Source organism: Jaculus jaculus, chromosome 2 (assembly GCF_020740685.1).
Source record: "Jaculus jaculus isolate mJacJac1 chromosome 2, mJacJac1.mat.Y.cur, whole genome shotgun sequence".
Lineage (NCBI taxonomy): Eukaryota > Metazoa > Chordata > Mammalia > Rodentia > Dipodidae > Jaculus > Jaculus jaculus.
Genome location: NC_059103.1, coordinates 111,322,168 through 111,346,312, shown reverse-complemented (window position 1 = coordinate 111,346,312; position 24,145 = coordinate 111,322,168). Strand labels below are relative to the sequence as shown.

The following is a 24,145-nucleotide window of genomic DNA, read 5'->3' as shown; positions in this document are numbered from 1 at the left end:
AAAAAAAAGCAGCTTCAGGGCACTCAACTTGACAATGAATTCTTTTTTATGTATCACACCCAAATTACAAGCAACAGAAGCAGAGACAAATGGAACATCAAACTTTGAAACTTCTTTACAGCAAAAGAAACAATTAAGTAGAAAGACAACCCACTCATTTGCTAGGGAGTTAAAAATCCCCATGTGTAAAGAATTCCTACAACTCAAGGCTGAGATGTGACTCAGAGGCAGGCAGCTTGCCTAGCACAGCAGAGGGGGATCCCTAGCACCCTCACAAATGAGAAAAAAGACCCTACAACTCAGCAATAATAAAGCCTGATTTTAAAATAGGCAAAAGATAGAGCTCTTTCTCTGAAGATGATATGTAAGTATCCAACAAGTATATGATCAATGCTCAACATCCTTAACCAAGGGCGTGCGACAGATTAAAGCTGGACGATATCTCAATACAAGGAGGAGGGAGAGCAGGCAAGCGTGTGGAAGGATGCAGTACTACTGGACCCTTTGCACTCTTTTTGTTTTTTTCCCCTGAGGTAGAGTCTCACTCTAGCCCAGGCTGACCTGGAGTCTCAGAGTGGCCTCAAACTCACAGCGATCCTCCTACCTCTCCCTTCCAAGTGCTGGGATTAAAGGCATGCGCCACCAAGCCCAGCTACACTCTTTTTTTTTTTTTTAATTTTTTTTTGGTCATTATTTATTTATTTATTTGAGAGCGACAGACACAGAGAGAAAGACAGATAGAGGGAGAGAGAGAGAATGGACGCGCCAGGGCCTCCAGCCTCTGCAAACGAACTCCAGACGCGTGCGCCCCCTTGTGCCTCTGGCTAACGTGGGACCTGGAGAAGCGAGCCTCGAACCGGGGTCCTTAGGCTTCACAGGCAAGCGCTTAACCGCTAAGCCATCTCTCCAGCCCTCTTTTTTAAAAATTATTTTCATCTAGTTATTTGAGAAAGGGAAAGAGACAGAGCAAGTGAGAGAGAGAGAGAGAGAGAGAGAGAGAGAGAGAAAAGGCATGCCAGGGTCTCCAGACACTGCAAACAAGCTCCAAATGCATGTCACCTTTCACATCTGGCTTATGTGATCCCGGGGAATCAAACTGAGGTCCTTTAGCTTTGCAGGCAAGTGCCTTATTGACTAAGCCATCTCTCCAGCCCCCTTTGCTGTCTTAATAGGTATATAAAATAGCATCATTGCTATGGAAACTACAGATATTCTTAAAAATAATATAAATAAAATTAATATGAAAGTCAGAAATCTGAATAAAGAGCCAGAAGAACTTTAAACAGGGCCTCAAAGAGAAAACTGTATTTGCAAACTCATGTTCAATCTAGCATTATTCAGAATAAAATGAGATAAAAGTGTCTTTAATGTCTATCAGTGGATGACTACACAAAGAAAATGTGGCATATATGCTTCAATGGAATATTATTCAACCTCAAAAGAAGAAAATCCTGGCATATGCTATAACTCAAACTGAGGACATCCTACAAAGTGAATTATACCAGATACAAAAAGTCAAATTTAAAATAGCAAGAAATAAAAAATAAATAAATGAAAGAAAAAAAGAATAAAATAGCTTCATTTCACTTATGCATAGTATTCATGTAGATAACCTCTAGAAAGTAAAATGGTGATGGGCTGGAGAGATGGCTTAGCTGATAAGGTACTTTTCCTGCAAAGCCAAAGGACCCAGGTTCAGTTCCTCAGTACCCACATAAGCCAGATGCACAAGGTGGCATATTTGTCCAGAGTTCATTATAGTAGCTAGAAGCCCTAGTGTGCCCATACTCTCTCAAGTAATTAAATATCTATCTTTCTCTTTCAAATAAATAAATAAAATATTAAAATTTATGCATACATACATGAATAGGCTACATATAAAGCTTTATATAGTCTATGATTTTATCTAGCATATAAAATATACTATATATATGTAATTATATGTAAAATTATAAAACTTTTAGAAGAAAAAAGCTTCATGCCTTGATAATACCAAGTTTTAATTTTTAGATACAGTAAGTATTCTTTTATTTTATTTTTGATCTTTTCACAATTTTTATTAACATTTTCCATGATTATAAAAAATATCCCATGGTAATACCCTCCCCCCCCCCCCGCACTTTCCCCTATGAAATTTCATTCTCCACCACTGCTGCTGCTGAAGCTGCTACTGCTGAAGCTGCTGCTGCTGCTGCTGCTGCTGCTGGATCCATCACTGCTGGGGCCACCATTGCCGGTGCCAGAGCCGCTGATGTTGCCTGGGTCCTGCTATCGGCTCAAGTTGGCGTGGCCGGGTCCCGGGACCACTGCTCCCCTTTCACTAGAGCTGGGCTCAGGTGGTGGGGGAGGGGAGGGAGCCACAGCTGCTCTGGTTGTCTCGCTGTTCCACGTGTTCTTCTACCTCGTGGTCTGCTCCTCCGCTGCTCACTGCCGCTCTCCCCTCACGTTTCCCGAGTTGCGGAGAGCGCGGTGTGAGGGGAAGCTCCCGCACCTGGCTCTTCCTGCCGCTCAAGCCGAGCCTGGCAGCTTTCTGGTGCGCCACCACTGTGGTCAGCGGAGCTGCCGGGCCGCTTTTGCCGGCCTGTGCGGGCTCTGGATGCTCTGGATCTCTCCTACTACTCCACTGCTGTTTCAATTTCCTATACACCTCGCTTTTTAGTAAAAGTGTATATTTTGCTGAGGTTTTTTTGGTCTTCCCCCCGCCCCCCGCCCTAGGCTGCTTTAGTGTGGTACCTATGCCACCATTTTAACCGGAAGTCAGTAAGTATTCTTCAATACACAAAAGAAAAAATTGCTAAAGTGGATTCCATTAAAAATGAAAGCCTTTGGGTAAAGAGTGTGGACTGGTAGTATAGTACAGTGATGCCTCATAATGCACAAGACCCAAAGTTTGATATGTGGTCAGAGTAACAACAAAAAGGTAAAACTCTTTGGCATGAAAACAAAACAGTAAGAAAATTAAAGAGGGAGATGCCATATAACTCAATAGATAGACTGCTTGCCTAGCATTTATAAAGCCCTGGATTCAATCTCCAGCACCACATAAGAAACCAGGGTATGGTGACACATGCCTGTTATCCCAACACTAGGGAGGTGGAGAAAGGAGGATAGGGAGCTCAAGGCCATTCTCAGCTACATAAAGAGTTTGAGGCCAACCTGAGCTACATGAGACTGTCTCAAAAAGGGGGGGGGGGTGCTGAAGAGAGAGCTCAGCATTTAAGTAAGGCACTTTCCCACAAAGCCCAAGGACCCAGGTTCGAGTCCCCAGTACCCATATAAAGGCAGATGCACAAAGTGGCACATACATCTGGAGTTCATTGGCAGTGACTAGAGGCCCTGGTGTGCCCACTCTCTCTCTCAAATAAATAAAGCAAATTAAAAATTTAAAAACCAAATAGGCAAGCTCCAGAACATGAGAAAATGTTTGCATATCACCAAAGAACTTTTGTTTATTTATTTATTCATCCATTCATTTGCATGCAGAGAAAGACAGAGAGATACACAGAGAGAGAGAGACATAGACAGAATGGATATACCAGGGCCTCTAGCTGTTGCAATCTAATTCCAGTTGCATGTGTAACTTTGTGCATCTGGCTTTACGTGGGCACTGGAGAACTGAACCAGGATTGTTAGGCTTTGCAGGCAAGCAGCTTAATTGCTAAGCCATCTCTCCAGCCCATAAAAAATTTTAAATTCAGTAATAAATAAACCCATTTTACATCTGGGTAAGTGTGTGTATATTGAAGAATGAATTCAGGCTGGCAGGTTTTGAAAGCAAGTACCTTTTTAAACTTTTCTATTTATTATTATTATTATTATTTTTTTTTTTTTTTTGGTTTTTTGAGGTAAGGTCTCACTCTAGCCCAAGCTGATCTAGAATTCATTCTGTAGTCTCAGGGTGGCCTCAAACTCATGGTGATCCTCCTACCTCTGCCTCCCAACCTCCCAAGTGCTGGGATTAAATGCATGCACCACCATGCCCAGAAGTAAGCACCCTTTAAAAAAAAAAAAAAAAAAAAACAATTCCAGGTCAGGTCAGCCTGGGCCAGAGCGAGAACCTACCTCAAAAAACCAAAAAAAAAAAAAAAAAACCTCCAACCAAATAAACCATTGAACCATTTTTATATAATACTGTAGGTGCAAAAGTTCACATGACATAAAAATGTTTTGACCATTTCAATATAAACGTACAACATAACTAAGAAATTTGACTTCTACCATTTACCCTTAAGAAATGAAAACTCGGCCAAGATGGCACCGAAAGCGAAGAAGGAAGCTCCTGCCCCTCCCAAAGCTGAAGCCAAAGCAAAGGCCCTGAAAGCCAAGAAGGCCGTGCTGAAAGGCGTCCACAGCCACAAAAAGAAAAAGATCCGCACGTCACCCACCTTTCCGCAACCCAAGACACCGTGCCTCCGGAGGCAGCCTAAATACCCTCGGAAGAGCACCCCCAGGAGAAACAAGCTTGACCACTGTGCCATCATCAAGTTCCCCCTGACTACTGAGTCGGCCATGAAGAAGATAGAAGACACCATCACCCTGGTGTTCATCTTAGACGTTAAGGCTAACAAGCACCAGATCAAACAGGCTGTGAAGAAACTCTATGACATTGATGTGGCCAAAGTCAACACACTGATCAGGCCTGATGGAGAGAAGAAGGCCTATGTTCGGCTGGCTCCCGATTATGATGCTTTGGATGTTGCCAATAAAATTGGGATCATCTAAACTGGATCCAGCTGGTTAATTCTAAATACACCTTTTTTTTTCACTATAAAAAAAAAAGAAATGAAAACTCATGTTTACCTAATAAAAACTTGTAATGAAAATTTAAAACTGCTAGAAATATACGACCTTCAAATGAGTGTGTACACCAACCATGACACAACTATATGTGAAATATACCACAACAAAAATGAATGCGGGCTAGAGATATGGCTTAGTGATTAAGGCATTTGCCTGCAAAGCCTAAGGACCCAGGTTCTATTCCCCAGTACCCACATAAGCCAGATGCACTAGGTAGTGCATACATCTGGAGTTCGTTTGCAGTAACTAGAGACCCTTGTGCATCCATACTCTCTTTCCCTGTTTCTCTCTAATAAATAAAATATTTTAAAAAATGAACTTGCTGTGCACTAGTGGGACACCATACCTACCCAGCATTTACACGGGTGCTAGGGATCCAAATTTATGTCCTCACACTTGCATGGCAAGCACTTGATCCATGAAGCATCTGCCCAGCCCCAAGGCTTCTTTCATGATGCTGTCTCTAATTCTCCTAGTGAGGTGTGATTTCTCCTTTCTACAAAGCTGTACATCTCCTTTTTTCTTTTATGTTTTAGATTAAATTGAGCAGCACATATTAAAAATTTATATTATTATGGAATGAGGGGGTTGAATCCAGGGTTCCATGCATATACTCTACCAGTGAGATATACACCTAGCATCAAAAACAGTATTTTGGAGCTGGAGAGACAGCTAGTGGTTAAGCGCTTGCCTGTGAAGCCTTAGGACCCCGGTTTGAGGCTCGATTCCCCAGGACCTACGTTAGCCAGATACACAAGGGGACACACACGTTTGGAGTTTGTTTGCAGTGGCTGGAAACCCTGGCATGCCCATTCTCTCTCTCTCCTTCCCTCCCTCCTTCTCTGTCTGTTGCTCTCAAACAAATACATAAAAATAAACAAAAAAATTTTTTTTTTAAATCCAGTATTTTGGGTGGGAGAGAGGGCTTAGCTGTTAAGGCACTTGCTTGCAAAGCCTAAGGAACCAGGTTCAATTCTCTAGTTCCCACATAAGCTAGCTGTACATGGTGGTGCATGCATGAGAAGTTTGTTTGCATATCACTATTTATATTGCTAGAGGCCCTGGCATGCCTAGTCTCACTCTCTCTCTCCCTCTAATAAATAAATAAATAAATCTTTTTTAAAAAACTGCATTTTAAAAAATATATATATGTTTATTTATTTGCAAGCAGTGAGAGAGAGAAGAGAGACACAGAGAGAGAGAATGGGCACACCAGGACCTCTAGCCACTGCAGACAAACTTCAGATGCATGCACCACTGTGTATCTGGTTTTACGTGGGGACTGGGAAATCAAACTTGGGTCGCTAGGCTTTGCAGGCAAGTGTCTTAAGTGTTGAGCCATCTCTCCATCCTTCAAAAGACTGCATTTTAACAAGATCCGTGTATTTCCTGGGTCAAGGACGAATCAACATGACATGTGCTCAGTGCACCCCACCTGCGATATAAAAACGTGATCAACTCTTCATTACTAATGGTTAGTCTATGAATTCTTCTTTCACTTAGTACTTCTGTCACACACAGTATCTGAGTACTATGACATCAGGGATCATTACCTTTGAACTGAGGTTTGAATTCTTATACTACCACATCCAGTTTTAAAATAATATGTAAAATCATTTTTGTATTTGAAGTTGGACAATACATAACAGCTCAAAACATGCCCATCTCTGGCCACTAAATCCCAGGCCCAGAGCTGGGTTGCCTCCCCACAGTGACCTGCTGGCCAGGGAGACTCATGAGGTTCCCAAAACAATGTAGGGCATTGCCAAAACACTTGATTACCTGCCAGAGCTAAGAGGTAAGACCCCTTGCTGAAGGAACCACAGGCTGTGGTCACAGGACAGGGAATTACCACAATGGAACTGACAGGGAAACTAGTCCCACGTGGCTAGCTCTCAGAGTACTAGAAAGCACAATGGTAGCTGCTGGAGGACAATGGTCACCAACAGCATGAATAAGCAGGGGACCCTGCAGACTATGAAATCAACCAGCTGGTCAAGAAGTACACATTTGTGCAATAGTGGCACATAGCCTCTGAGGGTAACCAACTGTTCTCTGATTGAAGATGAGGCCTGCTCAGTGGAAGAGAACTTACATCTGATACTGGAAACTAAGTCAGAATCCCACTGTCAGGAATCTCTCAAATAAATTTGCATACCCCCTTTAGACCAAGGGGCTCTCCCTTTTGTTTGGAGAATCTGCTTTATTTTATAGATGGCAGAGAAAATGGAGGAGAACTAAGATTTATTGATCAGACAAGAAGACAGCCCACCATGAGACAGACGTACCACCTCTACATCTGCCAGGACCCAGGAGAAATTGCAGAGAAAGTGGTGACAGATTCGGTGATAAATCAAAACCTACCAAAGCAGAAATCCAGAGGCTACAGAGAACTTAATACTAAATCAGACTGCCAACAGGACTGCCATGGCTCAGAGAACATTGTGAAAGAGGAGGCAGAAAGATTATAAGAGCCACAAAGTTGGTAGGAATACCCTGAGGCATGGTCCCCCTCAACCCCACAAGGACTGACTCAGGCCTTCATGACCCCATCATGAATACCATAACCCCATTGAGGAGGACCTCCACGGTAATGGAAGCTGGGGCAAGGGGATAAAAGAATATAAACTGTTATAATTTATATAAAATACTTTTAAAATCCATGTAAAATTCTTTTAACACAGTCTTCCAGAGTTGGGGAGCAGATAAATATACTTTCTTTTTTTTTTCATTGATAATTGTTTTAATTTTTTTAAAATTTTTATTAGCATTTTCCATGATTATAAAATAATATACCACGGAAATTCCCTCCCTCCCCCCTGATAAATATACTTTCTTGCAAAGCCTGATAACGCGGGTTCAATTCCTCAACTACCCACATACACGCACCTAAATAAACAAGTTAATAAGCAAGTTTATTTGTAAGCAGAGAGACACACAGAGACAGAGAGAATGGGCACACCAGGGACTCCAGCCACTTCAAAGCAACTCCAGCTGCACGCACCACATTGTGCATCTGGCTTTACATGGGTACTGGCGAATCAAATTTGGTTCATTAGGCTTTGCAGGCAAGCACCTTAACTGCGGAGCCAATTCTCCAGCTCAAAAAGACTATTTTTAAAAGTCTCATGCTCTACCAACTGAGCTAGCCGGGCACAGAAAAAGACTATTTTTTAAAATTCTGTTACAGAGCTGAAGAGATGGTTCAGCGGTTAAGGTGCTTGCCTGAAGAGACTAATGACCAGGGTTCAATTCCCCATGTAAAGCCAGATGCCCTAAGTGGTGCATGCAGCTGGAGTTGGTTTGCAGTGGCTAGAGGCCCTGGTGCACCCATTATCACTCTCTCAAATAAATAAATGAAATATTTTTTTAAATAGTCCTTTTTTGTATGTGTGTGTAGTGTGCAAGTGGGCACAAATGTATGTGCAGGTATACACAAAGGTGGTTGTGTGTGTAGAATGAAATGATTGACAACAAGTGTTTTCCTCAGTCACCTCTCCACTTATTCTTTAAGACAGGATCTCTCACTGAACCTACAGCTCACCAATTTGACTTAACTTGGTGGCCAGCAAGCCCTTGGGAGTCCTGTGCTTTCTGCCTCCCCACCACTGGGATGATAGGCGCAGGTATCGGGAATCGGAAGTCAAGTCCTTATGTGTGCATAAGAAGCCTTTTACTCACTGAGCCATCTCCCCGAGTTACCAAGCAGCTCCCCTCCTCATGCAAACCGCAGACCGGTGAGACGCGCTTTCAGCACTGCCACCCCCCGGCACTGACAGTAAGAACTGGCGGCAGCAGACATCCAGCTGCAGTGGCAGGGAGCTGCTAGTGCCACAGTGCTCACGCGGGCCTCAGGTACCAGAACCTTAGCCCTACAGTGGCAAGCGCCCTAGCTCTTACACAGGCCTGGATATCGACTCTGGGTCCTACAGAGACCTTTTACAGCTCTGGAGTGTGCCTAGAACAAAGTAATTCCTTAGCCCTTGACGACAGCTAGTACTCCAACTTCCGTAGCCCCGACAATACCTGGGCCTTGGTTGCCAAGACTTAGCAGCTCTCTCTTCTAGTGAGTGGGGCCCACAGCTGGTCTAAGATCTGGGGTTCTTTGCAGCCCCTTTCAGCCCCAGCGGTCCATCGTCTCTCCCCTTCTCTTCCACTGTTCCTCTCCCCGCAGTGCCCTGACAGCACCTTCCGCTGCCCCGCTGCCCCACTGCCGCTTCTGCAGCCCGTTCCCTCGCGCTCTGAGGCTGGTTCTGTGGCTCAGCCTCTTCTATGACTGTCACAAACTGTTCGTTGTAGCTCTGCCTCTTCTGCAGATGTCAAAGCTCCTGGCCACGTTCTGGCTTCTGTGGCTCATTGGGCAACCACTCCACTGTCACTTCTTTTGCCATTCCAGTTATGACTGCTCTTTCCTCATGTTACCAGCACAGGCCACTCTACCAATGATGGATAACAAAATTAGGCAAGAAAAGATCACTGGGAAGAACCTTTTAATGGGGCATAATGTTGCAACACCAGGAGGCAATATAGAAGGGCGTCTTCTATTCCAGTCACCAGTGAGTCAACAGCCTGCTTATGCAGTCAGAAGTGTCTTGGACCAGTCATAGCAGACCTTCATGAAAATGACTGTGTACATCGATGGCACTCTCCGTTCTGCAGAAGTCACACTAGTGTTTCTGTCAGGTTACCAAGGGAAATGCTCCCCTTCTGGCCAGGGAGGAAATGGATGCAGGGAAAGTCATGGCCGAGGGCACGCCTTTTAGAGCCAGGTGTGCATCAGCAGCGAGTGGCTCAAACCTTTGTGCAACTTCCTTAGAGAGTCTGCGCAGTGTTCAGCGTGGCATGAAGGTGATTCAGTTGTGGTCCAGCTGGCTGCTTCACCAAGAGTCTTTTTCTTAGGGAAATCAGGGCACCAGGGAAGTCTAATCACTCTATCCTCCAACATTTGAAAAAGATTAGTGGGGAGGTGTAGCTGTGTGTGTGTATTGTTTGCAGTGGCAAGAAGCCCTGATATGCGATGCACACATACAAACAGACACACATGCAAATAAAGAACTAAAAATTTACAAAGAAGAAAAATCTGGTATCAGCATTTGGACATTTTTATATGTGGAAGGTAATGGTATATGTATATGAATTTTCCACCTTTATCTTATTTGTGAAATAACAGGATGGCAAACCCCTGGCACATGCAGTGCTCCACACATCCCATGCTATTTCTCATCCTAACTTAGGCAAGCAAGCCTCACTTTCTGAAATATCTTTCTCCTGGCCTTGCTACATTCTCCTTTCAGTTCTTACTCATTTTTAAGTCTTGTCTTCTCATATCCATAACCCCAGCACTCAGAAGATTAAGGCAGGAGAATTACTGTGAATTTAAGCCAGGCTAGGTTACACAGTGAATTCCAAAATAGCCTGGACTACAGTGTTAAACGTTGTCTCAAAAATAAATAAGGGGTTGGGGAAGATGTAAGTGATCTGAATCAATTTCCTCATTGACTCATGTGTTCTGAATGCTTGGTCCCCAGCTAATGACAATTTAGGAGGTGGAGCCTTGCTGGTATTACCACCTGCTATGGCAGAGGTGATGTCCAGCTTCTGTTTATGTCATGCTGTCCTCTGCCATCATGAAGTTTCCTCTTGAGACTAAACCAAAATAAAAAAAATCTTTCCTCCCACCAGCTGCTTTTTCTAAAATATATTTTGTTCATTTTTTATTTATTTATTTGAGAGTGACAGACAGACAGAAAGACAGATAGAGGGAGAGAGAGAATGGGAGCGCCAGGGCTTCCAGCCTCTGCAAACGAACTCCAGATGCGTGCACCCCCTTGTGCATCTGGCTAACGTGGGACCTGGGGAACCGAGCCTCAAACCGGGGTCCTTAGGCTTCACAGGCAAGCGCTTAACCGCTAAGCCATCTCTCCAGCCCCCACCAGCTGCTTTTTTAAAGAAATTTTTTGTTCATTTTTATTATTTACTTGAGAACAACAGAGAGAGAGAGAGAGAAAGAGGCAGATAGAGAGAGAGGAATGGCACGCCAGGGCCTCCAGCCACTGCAAACGAACTCCAGATGTGTGTGCCCCCTTGTGCATCTGGCTAACGTGGGTCCTGGGGAATCGAGCCTCAAACCAGGGTCCTTCGGCTTCACAGGCAAGCGCTTAACCACTAAGCCATCTCTCCAGCCCCCACCAGCTGCTTTTAGACAAGTGTTTGTGCCAGCAACTAGGAGACAGATGACTCGATAAGACGCTTGCTGTGCAAGCATGAGGACTTGAGTGAAATTCTCAGCACCTACCTAAAAATCTGGGTGTGGTTGGTTGTACATACCTATAACCAAAGCAGTGGAAGCAGGGCAGACAGGAGGAGCTCCCTGGTCAACCATTCTACCCAGGAAAAAAAGTGAGGGCTCAGTGGTTAAGGCCCTTGCCTGCAAAGCCTAAGAATTCATGTTCAAATCTCCAGGTCTCACATAAGCCAGATACACAGTGACATAAGTGTGCAATGTCGCACATGTGCACAAGGGGGCACATGTGTCTGGAGTTTGTTTGCAGTGGGTAAAGGCCCTGGTGTGTTCCTTTTCTCCCCATCTCTCTGCCTCTTTCTCTCTCTCAAATAAATACATGTGGTGAGCTTCAAGTTCAGTAAGTGACCCTGTCTCAAGGAAATGAGGCTTCCGTACCAGTGCATGGGGCACCCACATGTGCACACACATGCATACACCACACACACACACGCCCCAACACAAAACAAATGAAAACGATTCATTCAAGCCTTAAAGAACTCTAAGATAAACTGGATGCCCATAACAGTCTAACCTTATCTTTTTCATTGCGTCTATCACAATGTAGGCTGTTATACTTACTTTCTGTCACATTTAAAATACTTACAATAATTGCTTAGTGTCTTACTTTTCTAGTAGCTGTAACAAAATACCTGGGCTCAAGTCTTAAAGGTTCAGTTCATGGCTTCTTGGCTCCATGCACTTCTGCACAGCATCACTGGGAACCTGGGCTGAGAGGAGTTTCTTCTCCTCAAAGTGGACAGGAAGCAGAGTGAGGCCATAAAAGGTGGCAAAGGCAAAATATGAGTCCCAGTGACACACACCCAGAGACCTACTTCCTCCAACTGCCACAGTTCCATCACATCCCAGTGGCCTACCCAAATTCTGAATCCACTGATGGACTCATGAGGCCAGAGACATCATAACCTAATAGGTCTTTGGAAATGCACAGATATACCCAAAGGTGCGCTTTACTAACTTCCTGGGCAGTCTCAATTCAATCAGGTTGACAAGATTAACATCACACCTATTTACTCCTAATCTTCCCTGTAGCACTGCATAACCCTCGAAGACATTGGCTCCTTGTCCTGCCTGCTGCTGATTCCACACTGAATAAAAGTGTAGCAAGCAAAAGTATTTTAAAAGATTTCTGGGATGAATGAACAGATTATGAACACTAGAGGTTTTCTAATTACCATCAATGTAACTTAAATTATTCTAAACAAAATAACATTGTGTTATAATTTTAAAATCACACCACGTATGTTTTAACAAAGATTTTTGAATTTTTGAATAATTATGTTTCAATGGCTTATTTTTAAAATTCTTGCTTTTGGTATGGTCTCCAGATCTCCAGCTCTGACAAACAGTCTGTGTTTGTCTCCCTCTTAATGTAACTTTAAATATTTTATTTACTTACTTATTTGGGGGGGAAAGGATGGGCATGCCAGGGCCTCCAGCCACTGCAAATGAACTCCAGACGTATGTGCCACCTTGTGCATCTGGATTATGTGGGAATTGAACCTGGGTCCTTAGGCTTTGCAGGCAAGCACCTTAACTGCTAAGCCATCTCTCCAGCCCAGTATTTCTTTTAAAAAAAAATTTATTTGAGAGAGAGAGAGAGAGAAAGAATCAGATACTGGATGGAAGCGCCAGGGCCTCTAGCCACTGCAATGGACTACAGATGCACCACCTTTTGTATCTGGCTTATGTGGGTCAGAGGAATCAAACCTGGGTCCTTAGGCTTCACAGGCAAGCACCTTAACTGCTAAGCCTTCTCTCCAGCCCCTTACTTTCACTTTAAATACACCTTTGCTTTGCTTGAAAAAAAAATTTTTTTGCTTTTACTTTTAAGTCAAAAAAGGATATACTTATTGTGTCCCTTGTTTTGCAAAAGCAAAGAAAGAGTAGGGATTTTGAGCTGGGCGTGGTGGCTCATGCCTTTAATCCCAGCACTTGGGAGGCAGAAGTAGGAGGATCGCCGTGATTTCGCGGCCACCCTGAGACTACATAGTGAATTCCAGGCCAGCCTGGGCTAGAGTGAGACCCTACCTCGAAAAACTAAAAAAAAAAAAAAAAAAAAAAAAGAAAGAGTAGGGGTTTTTAAATTTTAAAACAAGCAGTCTAAAAGAAAATGTACTGTGCCAATAATTAAGGGAACCACTGCTGTCCTGACAAATTGAATCACAATAGGTCTTAGTCAGTGAAGTTATATGACTTCCACAATTTACTAGTTTCATGGAAAAAATATTTTTTCTTAGGATTACAATGTAGTAGATACTACTGTTATTTTAACAGTATGATATTGGTGTCATATACAAGGTGTATAAACAGTAATACCACTGTACTAAACATAAAATGCTGCTATTTGGGGACTTGATTTATAATGAAGGCAGTCAAATGATGCTTAGCGGTAATTATTTCCTTGTGTGAAGTGGATCATTTAGTTGATTATAGTCACAATAGTCTGAAAGTCAAACAGGGGTATACAACTTCTTGATACTGAGACATGACATTGTCATTTACAAATGTGCTGCCCACAAGCTACAGAGTTGAACACGACTGGTGGTATAAAGCAGTAAAAGGACATGAATTTTACCTAAATATGTGAGCTACATGTGTGAACTGTCTCCTCAGGAGGGCCTATATTACTCATTGTTTTTATTTGAGGATCTCATAGAAGCCTCAGAGCTGTACTTAAGGTAACAAATGATGACTAATATAAAGCCTAGCCAAAATTAAATCATTAATTTGTTGCCAAGTGTCAAAGGATGAGATATTTCCTACTGGCTACTTGAAAAAACAACCTACAGTTGAATTTCTCACTCACTGCAGGGCCAGGCATCCCTCCAAGAAGAGCATGCTGCTGTCCTTATGATGGGCTCGAAGGAAAACAGAGTTCAAGACTGACAGACTTTCAGAGCAAGTTTAGAAATCTGATTAATGGAAAGGTTGGTCCACTGATCGGCTTGCAAAATCCAATTCACTAAATTCCTCTACCATTGACTGGTAACACTGGTTTACAAGCAAATCTAACATCCTGTTGTTTGTTGAATAAGCAAGTTTCAAACTAGCCCTGGTGGCCACGTCACTCTGGTGGGGTAGTTTATATCTTGACCAACCCCCAAAGCTCACATGTTTAGAAGCTTATTTCTCCTCTAAGGTGCCATTGGGAGGTAGTGGACACTTTAAGAGATGGAGATGGGTATGTTCTTGAAGAGGGGATGTGGGAAGTTGGCTCCCTCCTTGTCATTTTGTTTTGTTTTGTTGCTTCTTGGACATGAGGGAGCAGCTCTGCTCTGGCACATCCCACCACGATTTGCTGACTCAACTATACTTCTAAATGGGACCAACTAACTGATCATGAGCTGGAAACTCTAAAACTGTGAGCCAAAATGTCTTTTCTTTTTACAAATGGACTATTTCAGGACTTGTGAAAGTGACAGATAGCTAGATAACACACAGCTAAGAAAGAATTAATCTTTTCTAGAATCTGTCAGCTTTTTAATTTTCACAGATTCAGTTTGAGTATACACAATAACACTTTTTTGTTAAATTTATTTGAGAGCGACAGACAGAGAGAGAAAGAGGCAGAGAGAGAGAGAGAGAGAGAGAGAGAAAGAATGGGTGTAACAGGGCCTCCAGCCACTGCAAACGAACTCCAGATGCATGCTCTCCCTTGTGCATCTGGCTAATGTGGGTCCTGGGGAATCGAGCCTCAAACTGGGGTCCTTAAGCTTCACAGGCAAGCGCTTAACCGCTAAGCCATCTCTCCAGCCCACAATAACACATTTTTACTAAGGTTACATACTAGCCAGATGGGTTTATAACCACATTGTAAGAAAATACAATAGGGTTGGAGAGCTGGCTTAGTGGTTAAGCGCTTGCTGGTGAAGCCTAATGATCAATTCCCCAGGACCCACATTAGCCAGATGCACAAGGGGATGCATACATCAGTAGTTCGTTTGCAGTGGCTGGAGGCCCTGGCACGTTCATTCTCTCTCTCTGCCTCTGACTATCGCTCTCAAATAAATAGATAATAAAATAAAAATAATAAAACATAATAAGGAATAGAAATATTATCACATGTATCCTAAGTTCTGGGGATTCGAAAATGATTATGAAAAGCAGAATTGAAGGCTGGGAGTAGAACTTGCCCTGCAGGCACAGGACCCTTGTTCCAATCCTAAGTACTATGAAGAAAACAAAGGAAAGGAGAGAGGGAGAAAGGGCAGGGAAGGGAAGAGGAGAAAAAGGAAAAGAATGTAAAGATGAAAGGGAGAAGGGCCAGGCACCATGGCACACAAGCCTTCACTCTCGGCGCTGGAAGCTGAGGATGAGGACTGTTTTAAAGTTGAGGTCAGCATGCACTTCAAGAATGAGTTCTAGGTCAGCTTGGGCTAGAAGAAGCCTCTATTTCAAAATACACAACAACACCAACCACCACCACCAGGTATGGTAGCACATGACTTTAATCCCAACACTCTGGGAATGAGTTAGAAGGATGGCTTTGAGCTTGAGGTCAGCCTGCCCTACAGAGTGAGTTCCAGGTCAGTTTGGGCTAGAGTGAGACTCTGCTTCAAAACACGCCAAAAAAAAAAAAAAAAAAAAAAGGAAGGCTAAAAACAAAGAGAACAAACTGAGGCACGGTGGCACATGTCTTTAATACCAGCATTCTAGAAGTTGAGGTAGAAAGATTACTAACTTCAAGGTCTGCCAAAGGCTACAGAGTTACACAGTGTGTTTCAGGTAAGCTACAGCGAGAGTGAGACACTGTCCAGAAAAAAATTAAAAAAGAGTTGGGTGTGGATGTGGTGACGCACACCTTGAACCCCAGCACTTGGGAAGCAGAAGTAGGAGGATCGCCTTGAGGGAACTGCAGAGTGAGTTAGTTTCAGGTCAACCTGAACTAGAATGAGACCCTACTTGGAAAAACCAAAAAACATTTAAAAGGGGGAGAAGGAAGAAGGAAAAGAGAGGGGAGCAGAGCATGGTGACCCAGCTTTGGCTACAAGAGACCATGTCGAAACAGAATGAAGTGCTTATAGCAGAGCTATTTAAAGTTTTATCTCATCTACAAACTTGTTTTTGTAGGTGTACAATGAGGTAAACTTAAAAAATGGACTACATAGGAACCTTTATAACAAAGTTATACTTGAAAGAGTACTTTTATATCTGCTAAACTGAATAATTACTTGTCTTACATATGTCCTTTTGCTTTTTCAGTTTTAACGTCTTTTGGAAAAGGACTGGTACACAATTCCCTTAGCACCAAGAGTTTGAGAAACATGACTTAATGGGTCTCACGAAGGAGGACATTGTGGGTGAAGTACATTATGTACTTTTACTTGCCACTAAAGCATATGCAAAAGGAGTATGGATCACACACACAAGTCACAAAAGAAGACCCTTCAGAAGCACTGTACTCAGAGGAAAACTGCTCTTGAAGGAGTCCGAGGCTGAGGCAGAAGGGTCAGCATTGGTGACACAGACCTGTAGACTCAGGAGGATCACGAGTTAAGACTAGCCAGGGCTGGAAAGCTAGAAAGACCCTGACTGGAAAAAAAAAAAAAAAAAAAAAGACTCTAAATCTGAAAAAAAAAAAAAAAAAAGTTAGGGCTCTCTTAACAAATCTATCTCATATTTTCCTTTTTAAAAAGTATACCCACAAAATTAATTGTATAATTAAATTATATCTAAATTAAGTGTAATAAGTGAGTAGTTAAGGCATGACATAACAACCCCTGCTATTAAGGAGCTTAGGTCCTCTAGAGTGGGACACAAACAATAATGGTGTGGCCACAGCAAAAAGAGAGAGAGAAAGAAGATATTTAAAAGGACCTAAACTAATCTAGATAGGAAAAGACAAACGAATGTGGTAACTCACATGTATTTAAAATTTGCGTTCTAATCTATACACGTGGTGGCGTCAACCAGGTGCCCCCATAAACTCTGAGTTCTGGGTTCCCAGCTGGTGGTAATTTCTTGTGAAAACTGGAGCCTCCTGGAGGAGCTGTGTTGAGGGGAGTGAAATCACGGGTGTTATGGCCACCTTCCACTGGCCAGTGTTGGCTCACTCTCCTACGGCTGTCGTCTACCTGATGTTGATCCGGAGATGTCCAGCCTCTACTCATGCCATGTTTTCCTCAACCATCGTGGAGTTTCCCCTTGAGACTGTAAACCAAAATAGGCCCTCTCCTCCCACAAGCTGTTTTTGGTCGGGTGCTTTGTGCTGGCCGAGGTCAACTACGTAGCAAGCATAAGAAGTCTCAGGTTTTGCTTTCTGTATCCTTCCTTCTCTAGTCACACTGCCTCACTCTTGGCCCCATCATCACTACATCACTATTATGACAGCCTCTTGTCCCACTCATCCATCATTTTTACTGCTGCCTGCCATCACTCATCCCCACATTCAATTTATGACTGCAACACACTGTTTGAAATCCTCCACCTAGTAGCAGAATGGTGGGCAGAAAAATCAGATATAAGCCAGCCTTTAACCACCGAGTCATTGCCCCAGCCCAGGAAAATCATTTATAAACTGTATGATTCCTGATTTTTGTTGTTATTGTTGTGTTTATTTTGGGGGGGGGGCGGGGGTTGAGGTAGGGTTTCACTTTATCCCAGTCTGACCTGGAATTCACTATGTAGTCTCAGGGTGGCCTTGAACTCACAGCGATCCTCCTACCTCTGCCTCCCAAGTACTGTGATTAAAAGCATGCACCACCACACATGGCCCTGTTTTTAAAATACGGGTATGTGCACTGGCATGTACAAGCATGACTAACTACCCAAGTTTCAATCCCCAGATTGAAACAGAAGGCTGACATTCTAGCACTAGGGTATGTTATCCTAGCAAGCCTACAGAGGAAAGGGAGGCCGAGCCAGGAGAGCCTTGTGGGCCGGAGCCTGGCAAACTCAGCAGTGAACAGCCAGAGACCTTGGCGCAGACAAGGCAGGAAGTGAGGCCCAGCACTAGACGTCGTCCTCTGAACCGCATGTGTGCGCCACGGCACAGCTCCACCCCCCACACACCATGTACACAGAGAGCAAGAGAATACAAACACGCGTATATATGATCGACTGCCAGCTACAAGACCATACAAATGCTGGTTTGGGGTTTTTTTGTTTGTTTTTGGTTTTGGTTTTTTTTTTTTGGTTTGTCAAAGTAGGGTCTCACTCTAGTTCAGGCTGACCTGGAATTCACTATGTAGTCTCAGGGTGGCCTGGAACTCATGGCAAACCTCCTACCTCTGCCTGCCAAGGACTGGGATTAAAGGCATGCACCATCATGTCTGGCGACATTTTATATTTTAAACCCCCTTGAATAATGATCACATACTTGTTGATGTTATAGCATGGTATTGCAGAAATGACAGCAGTTAAGGGTCACGAGAACTAGATTACTGTTACCAGCTGTATTCTGGGGAAGTTGCCAGATCTCCTGAGCCTCAGTTTCTTCATCTATAACAGAACAGGACTGGTGTAGGTTGAGTCAGCAATCTTTGGTTTGATTTTGGTAAACGACTAGCTAGTAAACATCCTGGGCTTTGGGAGTCTCTGTTACAAGTGCTCCGCCACGGTAGCTCAGAAGCAGCCTGCGAGCTCGAGTACCTCTTCATTTGTGAAAACAGCTGGGTCTCTCTGGTCTACAGGCAAGAATTTATTGATCCCGGGTTTGAGCCACTGCTTCCTTCTAGTTCTAAGCCATGGGAATATTCTTTTTTACTAGTTAATGTTACAAAAGTTGTTGCTTTGAATTTTTTAGGGAAATTCATTACCTTTCAAAAGATACATAAACTAGTGGTTCATAGCACAGGCCTTAGAGCCTGACAATTTGGGATTCTTTCCTAGCTGTGTGGACATGAGTCACTAAAATCACTATGGACCTGAGCTTTCTCTTAAGATTGTCGTAAAGTTTGAATGAAGTAAAACAATGTAAAGTATTTGGCCCTGGATTTAGTATACAGTAAGCATCTAATAAATGGATATTATTTTTATAAATGATATGACCTTGAGTCCTTGGTTAGGAACCCAATCCTCAGACCAACAGTTTTTTCCAACAAAGCAAAATATGCTTGCTTTATGATGACTGGTATCAGGATGCAAATATCAAGAACCCACCCACACAAAAGGTAAGCACTACCTGATTCACCTGGTTTTTGATGGTTTTTTTTTTTTTTTTTTTTGGAATGATGTGTGTGTGCATGCATGTCCGTGCCACAGTGCACATGAGAAGGATAAGCTTTGGGATTCTCCTGACTCCAACTTCATTGCCAGATGCTACTTGTGTGCCTAGTTTTACGTGGGTGCTGGGGATTTGAACTCCATCTGGCAGGCTTGTGGAAAAAGCCCTTTTGACCACTGAGATATCCCTCAAAAGACCCCTGTCTTTCTTTGTAAAAATTGTGTTTAATGAAGAAAGTCACTTATTAACTGTGATTTGGTAAACCTGTAACTTTGGTAAATATGTAAGCTTTAATTAAATTCAGTTTTGCTTCATCTGTCAAACAGAAGAAAATAACACCTTCACAGGCTTGTTATACTGCTTAAGTGAGTTGATAAATTGCCCAGCATAGGAAACATACATATGGCCAAGTGGTTAAGGCACTTTTCCTGCAAAGCCAGAGGACATAGGTTCAATTCCCCAGTACCCACATAAAGCCACATGCACAGGGTGGTACAAGTGTCGGGATTTTGTCTGCCATGCCTAGAGGCCCTGGCATGCCCATATTCATTCATTCTCTCTCTCTTTCAAATAAATAAATATTTTTACAAATATACATATATATATGCTTTATTTACATACTTTACATGTATTCATTTCCATCCCTAGGACTACCCAACGAGGTATTATTCTTAGTTTTAACTGTAGTGGATAAAGAAGCTTAGATCAGGTAAGAAACCTACCAAGAACACACAGCATCTTCAACCCAGGTATGCCCGACTACAGAGGCCAAGTCTCAGCACTAGTCCAAAGAGGCATTCACTCTGACTCTCTGAGTGTGATGTCTTCATGAGGACTGAAATAGTATTAGTACTATTCTCTCCATACAGGAAACAGAGTTGAACTTCTCAAAGTTCAAGGGAAAAAGAATACCCATAAAAGCAACTGATTTCAAGAAGTGACATTCCCACCGGCAATGTTTTAAAGTGCTTATCCTTTGTTTTTCATATAAAAGTCATTTAACTCAAACTTTCATAATTAAACAGCCCTGTGCATTAGCATACCTAGATATGTAGGAGAGTGATCTCTACATAAGAAATGCCCTGCAAAATGCCTCTCATAAGTCACTGAGGTCTATAGAAAGCTCTATTTTACAAAAAGCAAGTCCAGGGAACCACAGTTTCACTGACTTATTCCACAAATTTCCAAGTACTTATTTATAACTCTGAGCTTTGAAAATCTGATTGAGATTCCCAGGTAAAAACACTGCCCAATATCAAAGGGAAATCTTTCAAGGAAGAAGACATTACTCCAGTGGAGAGTTATTCACATTTGCACATCATCCCTTGGTCTACCTCATACTCTATCCCCATGCCTGGTGAATGCTACTGGCAACTGATTCACAAACAAAAGTTGGCTGCACACTGTAAAGCCTTCTAAGTCCCAGCTATCACTAAACAAGGAAAACAGGACATTTAGATAGCATACTTCCAAAGGTCAGTATAAGAATGACTTTGCCTCCCAAGTGGCAGGATTAAAGCTTAGCGGTTAAGGCATTTGCCTGCGAAGCCTAAGGACCCAGTTTCCATTCTCCAGGTTCCACATAAACCAGATGCACAAGGTGGCGCATGTGTCTGGAGTTCATTTGCAGTAGCTCAATGGCCTGGCGTACCCATTCTCACTCTCTCTCTTTCTCCCTCTCCCTGTGTCAAATAAATAAATAAAATAGATAATTAAAATGTTTAAAAAAGAAAATGACTTCAAACTTAGACTATAGCTCTAATTCTGAAGTTCTAAAAATATGATTACTTTTAGACTACAAATTAAAATCATAAGTTATAACCAAGTTTTAGATCTATATAGTGAAATCATAAATCTCTAGAAAAATATATATCTATATTCTTTCCAAACCATCAATCCCAAATATCAAAATCATCATCATTTCATAAAGCTTTGTGAGTTTTGACATACACAAGATATAACAACAGATATACTATATAAATAACATCTACTTTGGAAGATAAAATAATTTTTGTTAGCATTTGGTACTTCATTGAAAATAATAATATCCATCTTAGAATCATCTTTTAACATTTTAAATAATATTCAAACATGTTGGACTGTAATACAGTACTCTACCATCTACTCCACTGCCCACCAAGCCGGCAGGAAAGGATTGAGAAACAGTACCTACACAGCCACAGAAGGAAGAGGCATGCTATTTCAGAAATTTGCTGTTCTCTTTTCTGTTACCAAAGGCCCTAATTCTAAAAAATAATCTGCAAACCTTCTAGTAAAAAGTTTGCCAAGATAATTAAGCCCTAGGAGGAGGGTTTAGCTCAGTAATAGAGGGCTTGTCTAACATGCGCACAGCCCTGGGTTCAATCTTCAGGAACACCTGCCCTTTCAAACACTTTACCAAGCATGGTTGTGGACACCTGTCATGTCAGCTACTTGATAGGATGAGACAAGAGGATCTCGATTTCAAGGCCATCAAGGTTGCATAGTAAGACCTTATCTATAAATATAATAAATTTTTTAAGAATTTTAAAATAACTTTTTAATTCTTAAAAAACATTAGAAAAGAGCCCTTTGGGACAGGAGGCTCATGACCCCCTTTTGAATGAACCCCTTTTTGACCAGATGAAGGTGGTTTTCACTATCCAGAAAATACAAATAAGCGCAAGGGTCTTAGATTCTTGGAAGACTATTTGCAGGCACACCCATAGATGCAGGCTAGGAATCAGAAAGCCAGTAAAGAAAATTCCCAGGGTCTCTCCAATCCTTTCATAATTCTACCTCTGATTTAAAGGAATCAACTGTGAGCAAATAATATGCTCTCCTGACACAGAAGCAGTAACATAATAATACTCATTTGTACAACCAATCCTTCAAAACCAAACAAAAAACTGTTGACAGTATTTACACGGCAGTATTCACCAGATATTCTATTACCCTAGCAGCATTTTAGACATGCTCTCTACCGATGAGCTCTATTCCTAGTCTGATACTAACAACATTTTAAAATATAGCATGTGGCTAATGACATGAATAAATATTATAATAAATTATTATGTGTAAAATGCTTCCAGGTATGCTTATAAATCCTTACAACAATTCTGGGAAGACAGGAGCATAATGCATTATTTTTATCCTTCTTCCACAGCTAAGGAAACACAGAGTCAGATAACAACTTGCTATGATCACAGAGCCAACGAGTGGAGAGCTGGGATTTTAATCAAGAACTAATTCCAGAAGTGAGCTCAGTGCATTATGATAACTGATACTTTCTACAAAAGCCCCTCAGAACTGAGAAAACAAGCTAACTCTAACCACAAAAGCTCAGCAAACCACACAAGAAACATAGACATATTTTGAATCAGTCAACAATAATTCATGTATTTTGATCTCCAGCACTGCAAAAAAATTAATTAAAACATTCAATTTTCTGTTGTTTCATTAGTTAATATAAAACATTTTAAAGAAAACAGTAGATATGTTAATGAGTTTAACCCTGAAAAATATAGTATTTTGTTGTAGTATAAAATATTAGTTCTTAAAAAAAATTTAAAAAGTGGGGTGTGGTGGTACAGGCCTTTAATCCCAGCACTCAGGAAGCAGGAGTAGGAGAACACTATGAGCTTGAGACCAGCCTGGAACTACAGAGTGAGTTTCAGGTCAGGCTGGGCTAGACTAAGACCCCACCTGGAAAAAAAACAGAAATAAAATACATAAAACATTTGTTCTTGCTCATTTCTTTAGTTTTTTTTTTTTTTTTTTTTGGTTTTTCAAGGTAGGGTCTCACTCTAGCCCAGGCTGACCTGGAATTCATTCTGTATTCTCAGGGTGGCCCCGAACTCATGGCGATCCTCCTACCTCTGCCTCCTGAGTGCTGGGATTAAAGGCGTGTGCCACCATGCCCAGCTTCTTTAGTTCTTTTTTAAACATGCTTTTATCTATTTATTTGCAAGAGAGAGGAAGAGAAAGAATGGGTTCACCAGGACCTCTTGCCTACTGTAAATGAACTCCAGATATCTACACCACTTTGTGCATCTGGCTTTATGTGGGTACTGGGGAATTGAACCCAGGCCATCAGGCTTTGCAAGCAAGTGCCTTAACTCCTGAGCCATCTCTCCAGAGCCTCTTTAGTTCTTAATATGCAAAGAAGTTGTTTTGAATTCAAATATAAGAAACTAGAGTTCAAATATTCAAATATTTTGTTTGTTTGTTTGTTTGTTTGTTTTTCAAGGTAGTTTCTCATTCTAGCCAGGCTGACCTAGAATTCACTATGTAGTCTCAGGCTGACGTCAAACTCACAGCAATCCTCCTACCTTTGCCTCCCAAGTGGCAGGATTAAAGGCGCATGTGCCACCACACCCAGCTCAAATATTCAATGCTTTAAACATGCAAATTATCTGAGACTTTTAGATTGGCCAAAGTATGTAGCATAGAAAGATATATGGATTTGTGACACTGGGAACCAAACCAAGAACCTCTTGTTGTAAGGCTAAGCTGCACTCCTACTCACTAGTAAGCCTTTTTTTTTCTTTTTCTTTTTTTTTTTTTTTTTTTGATTTTTGGAGGTAGGGTCTCACTGTAGCCCCGGCTGACCTGGAATTCACTATGTAATCTTAGGGTGGCCTCGAACTCACAGCAATCCACCTATCTCTGTCTCCCAAGTGCTGGGATTAAAGGCGTGAGCCACCACGCCCGGCCAGTAATCCTTTTTTAAAAAATACTTTTATTCATTTTTGAGAGGGAAAGAGGCAGGAGAGGAGGAGAATAGGCACACAGAGCTTCCTGCCACCACAAATGAACTCCAGACATATGTGCCACTGAGTCATCTCTCCAGGTCTATCCATCTTCCCTCCCTCCCTCTCCTCCTTCCAGCCATCCAT

At 42.2% G+C, this 24,145-nt stretch overlaps 2 protein-coding genes across 3 annotated transcripts in view; one reads left to right on the top strand and one right to left on the bottom strand.

The window, feature by feature from the left end:
- Klhl8 (kelch like family member 8) overlaps positions 1–24,145 on the bottom strand; it is a 68,849-nt gene that overhangs the window by 41,830 nt on the left and 2,874 nt on the right. The gene's annotated exons all lie outside the window — the stretch shown is intronic.
- On the top strand, positions 4,252–4,782 carry LOC123458754 (60S ribosomal protein L23a-like). Its single transcript, XM_045143986.1, has one exon. It carries the CDS (start codon positions 4,252–4,254, stop codon positions 4,720–4,722), a length of 471 nt encoding a protein of 156 aa, XP_044999921.1. The 3' UTR covers positions 4,723–4,782.